Raw genomic sequence first — 6337 nt, forward strand, 5'->3', positions numbered from 1 at the left:
CTGGCTCTTCTGGCAGCCTGTGCCTGTCCCAGAGGCTCTAAAGCCATATATGAGGTAAACGAAAGAAAATGTGGTGACACATCCACACTCTGCCCTCTGCTCCAGTCTGCAACTTTGTCACCTGCTGGTGTGGAAAGTTCTTATTTAAGAGCGAGCTCAGTGTTTCATTCAGCTGGTAACTGAAATTCTCCTGATAGCTGTATGGTTCAGTCTGTCTTACTGTCCTGTTAGCCTCAGGCTCCAGCCTTACCTAGGTGTGGGGAACGTGCTTGTCAGAGGGCCATCGCTAAGTGTAGCACTGATGTGAGATCTGTTCCAACTGCCCCTTGAAAGGCAGTAACTCTTTGGGAAAGAACAGCATGAAATCTTGGGGACTGGACAGTGCTGCTCTGTGCCATCAGTCAGTGGAATTTGTGAGCTGGGGGAGCTATAGACAGGTAGAGTGGGATTCCTGCATGCATGGGGCTGCTGACGTTTAACCCCTTGATTGTTGGACACATTCCGTTAGAAGTCTTCTAAGGGGCAGATTCCATTTTCCTTACAAGACACATAAAATTCTAGCCTTATATTTTAGTCGTTCAGACCCCACCAACCGAAACTGAAATCTGATGTCATCAGCTGATTGATCACTACAAGTGTGAAACGCTTTAGAAACAGCAGTTCCAACAGTCTTGGCTGTCTTTTTGTTAAACCGCAATGTTGTGTCTCAAAGGTGTGGGACCTTCGCCAGAACAAGCTCACTTACACGATGAGAGGACACGCGGACTCAGTGACAGGCCTCAGTCTGAGTTCGGAAGGCTCCTACCTGCTCTCCAATGCGATGGACAACACAGGTACGTCCTACCTGACGTGAGAGCCCAGCTGTGCAGACAGCTGTCAGGTGCTGCTCTCTTACGCTAGCTCTGCGTGGCGTTTTGGAAGGAACAGCTCAAGTTGTTCCATGTAGAAAAACAAGAGCCAGACATGGGGATGGACTGAAGGGAGTTTGGCTCCAGAGATAAAGCTTGAATTCTTGTTGTCACACTGGTGACAGTCTCGCCGTTTGCAAGGAGGGAGCAGCTGCATCGGAAGGGTTTGTCACGTCTCCCGAAGGGCAGCGAGGACACAAGCTATGGCACACGTTACTTGTGCAGACAGTTGAACGCAGTCTCGGTCTGGCTCTTGTCAGGGCGGTTTGGCTGTTTCCCCGCAGCAGGGAATGACAGCACGGTTTCCAAACTGCCTGTCTCCTGTGGGGGGGTGCTCAGCGAAGCTGATCTGATTAGAAGTGTGATCATGGAGTGTGTTAGAATAAAGCAAATGCTCATGGAAGGAGATGGTGGCTCATTTACGTAACAGTCGTTTTGGATTTTTCCCCTCCTGTTGGCAGTGGTCTTGGTGTAATTATAAATTTCTGCATTTGACCTTTCATATTAAAGCTTTCCGCAGGGGAAAGCTGTTGGCTTCCTTTTGCTTCTGAGGAAACCTAGGCATGAGAAGAACAAGGAGCATGACCAGGTCTTTGCTCGTTAGCAGCATGTCTTAGGAAAAGGAACGTTTCCAGAAGCTGACCTTGCCCCCGTGTCTCTGCCATCTGCAGCTAATTACTGTGAGCATTTTGTTGCAGTTCGCATCTGGGATGTGCGACCGTTTGCCCCCAAAGAGAGATGTGTAAAGATTTTCCAGGGGAACGTGCATAATTTTGAAAAGGTGAGTATACTGCAGTCTGAAACATGATTGTTTGTAAAATGCTGCTGCTATTAACTTTTCTGTAAATTGTTTTTTAAATTCAAGTTTAAACCAGAGAGGCTTTAATAAGAACTCAAAGAAAGATTAATGTACAAAGTGGGATTCTAATTAAAGTCACAGTAACAAGATTTATTTGCTCAGCTGAGCTATAATTAGCTGTAAATTAAGTATTTTCTACATTTACCATCTACTTTGTGTAAAATAACAAGGCACTGGATGTTTCCAGCAATAAAATAAAATCTGTAATTACTATCTCATCTTCCGAAGGGAGATCATTAAAGTGGTGCTCATGATATTTAAAGTCTCATGGTGATTTTAATTCAAGTAGAAGGGGAAAACTAAATCTTCCTTTGGAAATAGATTTGTGCATGTTCTTTTATTTTAGAATCTTCTGAGGTGCTCTTGGTCCCCAGATGGGAGTAAAATAGCAGGGGGATCGGCCGACAGGTGAGTTACCATTGCGTTCATCCGTGACCACCAATCCCAAACAGTATTGCAGGCACTCCTGAAATTAGTTGGATCATGTCTAAAGTAAATCTGAAGACTCAGAGTTGTGCACAGAGGTGGGAAGACCCAAAGAAACCCCCGTGGTCTTTTGTGGGCCTTGTCTGCCCAGAACCCAACACCAGGACCAGCAGTTGCCAGGAGCATGGCTGTACTAGGTCCCTTGCGGTCGTACCGCAGATGCTTGTGAGATGCAGGGAGTCTGGGGAAGTGTGTGTAGTGAGGGGTTATACTGCTAAGGACCACAAATATCATTTAAATTCTGCGTGGTGGCTTGTAGGAGGCACCAGTGGTGTTCCAACGATCATTCTTGATCCTTAATTTAACTAATGAGTAAGAAGAAAGATCTGACTAAATTAGCACATACTGGCTTTTAAATGAGATAGCCTATAAGCTAAGGCAACAGAGGAGTAAAACAGGTAGAGGGAGTAAGCCAGAAGATCCATGCCAGACGCTGAAGGTCACCATGAAGGTTACCAACCTCCACTGGAGCAAGTCCAGACACACTCTCAGTGACATCGAGACAGGAATTCCTGCAGGCCAGAGTCCAGGGCATGGAGCAGTAATAATCAGCAAATTAATGACTTTCTGATAGAGGATAGGGAGAACTTTAGCTCTGACTGTCCAGATATAGTGGGGCCAGCTGTCACAGCAAGTGGCGGAGACATGACTCTCCTTTCCAGTCCTGCTGGGCAGTAACAGTGGTGCACGTGGTGGAGGAATGCCTGCGTGATAGCCTGCCGAGGCTGCGGGTGATCCGCTCGCAGCGAAGTGTGGCTGGAAGTCTTAGGCCATTAAGTTAGTTCTGCAGATGCTGATGAAGCTCTGTGGTCTGACAGCAACTTTGTTGTGACATTTGTGGGGAAGAGCACGCAGCCAGGTTCTGGGGCAGGTTAGACAAGGCCACTTAAATCTTTCTGCTATCTCTTTTAAATTTTTTTTTTTTTGAGAAGGAGTATCTGCTGGGAAAGCAAAGCAAGATTGAACAAACGTTTAATTTGTCTGAGTACCAAATTGTTCCCCAATGATTACTCTCTTCCTCTGCATTACATGGAGTGTGTGTGTATGTTGGAGGGACAATTACTTGAATGTTTTTTTTGCTGTTGAGCTCTTCAGAAGGGTTAAAGTAAAATCAGCTACTTACAGTGCTTTCCTGTTTTGCAGTAGCAAATTAAAAACATGGAGTACGTTGAGAAAGCATTCGATACAATTCTTGCCTGCTAGATAAAATAGTTGTGCTTGAAGAAATGCTGCTTTAAGTAACATTCATGACTTATGTGGCAGGCTTGAATTTTTCCCTTTTATATATTTCAAAAAATAAGCCAAAGAATAGCACCAGCCTGAAAATGAATGCTCCTAACAAAGCAGGTCTGCCCTATGTTGGTATCCAATGTCCTCTCTACTTAGCCAGCAAGTGTTATAAATGATTCAGTACTTTTTTGGGAGGAAAAGAAGCTCAGTTCTATTTCAACTAAAATGGGCTAATTGTAAAGACTAATCTTGTTCTTCAACTGATCTGCAAAGCCCTGACAAATGGAAAAGAACAGGTGAAACTGAGGAGCCCGTTGTTGGTAGCATTGCATAGGCCTGAAACGTTCTGGCCTTGGTGTGCAGAGCTGGGGCTGCATGCGGGGCTGATGAAGGGGCTCTTGGTCCCCAGCGCACTTAATTCATGCGGGCGAGACATGGGGATGCACAGTGGCATTTGCGGCAACCTTTCTTTGCAGGAGTGTGACGCAGTAGATTGCTTTTACACGTGTTTTACGGGCTGTCCCCCGTGCCCTCGCCCTCAGCAGTCCCCTGTAAATAGCCATAGTGATGCCTCTGGGGCATGCGGGCAGCAGAGCTGCCCTTCATGCCAAACCCAGCCGATCACTGCCCTGCCACTTCCCTTTTCTGCCCCAGCAGATTTTGTTTTAGCTGCCAGTCACATCCCTAAAGAGCAAAGTGAGAAGGCAGAGTGAGTGTAATCCAGAGCCGGCAGCTTTCTTGAGCCACTGATTTTTTTGCAGAGCTGTGAACCTTGTTACAAATGCCATTTCATGTGGCAAGGCCGTTGTGTTTGGGAGGGAGGGATGCGGCATTACTGTGCAGGTGGGGTGTCAGTCGCTTTACCAGGATTGTAGGATGTCGCTTAGGGCTCATGTATTAAGTTGGCTTCCTTTTGCTTCTGAGGAAACCTAGGCATGAGAAGAACAAGGAGCTTTGATGTATTAAAAAACCCCACTCCTACGGATGCTTGCCATAACCAGGGTCAAGCATCGCTCTGCTTCCCGGTGGAGCTTGTGTGTGGCTGCTGCACCATGCAGGCAGCGATCAACACCCATGTGGGACAAGCAGTGATCTTGAGTACAGTGTGATTTGCAGCAAGGCACTGTTTTCCCCACTTTGAGATCATTTATGAGTCATCTGAAAGCTGATCTGTGCCTGGTGCCCAAAGTTCCTTTCTGACCTGCCTGAAGGATCCCCGTGGCTTCCGCGCTGCCCTTCAGCCAAGGTCCGGTGCTCAGGCAGTGGTGGGAGCGTGCGGCGAGGCCTGCAGGAGGTTAATCAAAGGCCTTGGTGCAATCTGATCGGCCCCCTAATAAATGCTGGGAAGGGAATCATCAACTTTTATGGCACAGCAGGAGGAAATCTATGTATAAAGCCGTTGGCTGTGAGGGATGACGCTGTAGCAGGGGCTGGGGGAACACCTGAGCTCCTCCTCGCCGCTTGCCTGCCATCTTGTACTGAGGGTGACTGCTGGGCTTGCAGGCAGGTATTTGCAAGAGTGTGAACCCTCCTCCCCGCTCCCAGTGCTAACTTCCTCCCTTAGCCCACTGTGGTGCTGCTATATTGAGGGTCTCTGTGGCTTTCAAAACCATCTCCGTGCCCCGAGGGGTGAGATGGGGCTGCCGGCCATGATGGTGGTGAGGCTTTTAACACCAAGTTGACATGTTGGCTCCTAGCTGCTCAGACCTCTGCTCTTCTGGATTTGGCAGTGCAGCATTTTGCTCCTGAGAAGCTGCTTGTTTAGCCACACCAAGAGCTGCATCTGTTTCAGCCCGAGTGGTGAACCACTGCAGGACCACACCATTGGTGTGGGGGGCAGCTGCTTTCCCTTCTCAAATGCCTGCACTCATAATGACTCTTCTGTAGGTTTGTCTACGTGTGGGACACCACATCCAGGAGGATTTTGTACAAGCTGCCAGGCCACGCCGGGTCAGTGAACGAACTGGCTTTCCATCCAGAGGAACCCATTAGTAAGTCCTACCCACCTCAAGTTAGCTGGGGAAATAGTTTCAGGGCTGGATGAACCACTGATCCTCTGGAAAACAGCCCCAAAATTGCTGGTGGCCCAAAGCCCAAGGTATCAGAGACAAATTTAGGGCTAGCAGACTCCTGCCTGCTGGTATCCTGGACCAGGGTTGGGCTGGGTGTGCCCTGGGCCCCTGGGCTGAGCTCAGGGGCTCTGATTCTGTGTCCTGCCCAGAGGGAGACCTGGGGGGCACCCCTACAGCAGTGGGGTGGCTGGTGGTCTGGGCTGTTCATCACCTGTGGGTGGCCATGAGCCGTGGCTTGGCTGCCATGGCCTAAGGCTTGTCCAGACTTCCCAAGGGCCATGCAAAAAGGGTACCTGGGTGTGGACACCAGGCATATAACCATATGTTTGGTGGTCCCATGAGGTCAGCGATCACCTGGGAGCATGTCTCCAGCCTGGGGTTTCTTACTCAAAAGCCATAGGAATCGAAGGCAGCTCTTTGTTGCAGCGGGTTTTGTCCCCGTTCTAGAGGTGTCCTGCATGTTGCACCAGGTATCGGAGCTGGTGGCTTTTTCAGGACCGTTTTAACCACCATGCATTAGCTGAGACCAGATCTCCTATCCGTTTCCTGGCGCAGTGCACGGCACCGGCAGGGCTGCAGGGTGCTCTGTGTTTCTATGGAAACACTTGCACCATCGGCCAGGTCACCGCGTTGCTCCAGCCAAAACCTGACAAGAGTCAACCCCGAAGTGAAGCCAAGAGCTTGGCTGCGCTGAGGATGACAGTCTCTGCGGCAGGGCAGTGAGTTATGGGTTTGTTCCTTGGTTATTCATTGCCTTGTCTTCAGATCGGAGACTGCTGGAA

The 6337-nt window shown here is 48.9% G+C and overlaps 1 protein-coding gene across 1 annotated transcript in view; it reads left to right on the forward strand.

Moving 5' to 3' along the window:
• The window catches only part of SNRNP40 (small nuclear ribonucleoprotein 40kDa (U5)), a 10718-nt gene that overhangs the window by 3046 nt on the left and 1335 nt on the right, over window positions 1-6337 (forward strand). Inside the window, exons 5-8 of the mRNA XM_010288247.1 lie at window positions 713-833; window positions 1607-1689; window positions 2114-2175; window positions 5371-5474. Coding sequence (XP_010286549.1) covers window positions 713-833; window positions 1607-1689; window positions 2114-2175; window positions 5371-5474 — 370 coding nt within the window. The remainder of the gene's footprint in view (window positions 1-712; window positions 834-1606; window positions 1690-2113; window positions 2176-5370; window positions 5475-6337) is intronic.

Source organism: Phaethon lepturus, unplaced genomic scaffold (assembly GCF_000687285.1).
Source record: "Phaethon lepturus isolate BGI_N335 unplaced genomic scaffold, ASM68728v1 scaffold27415, whole genome shotgun sequence".
NCBI lineage: Eukaryota > Metazoa > Chordata > Aves > Phaethontiformes > Phaethontidae > Phaethon > Phaethon lepturus.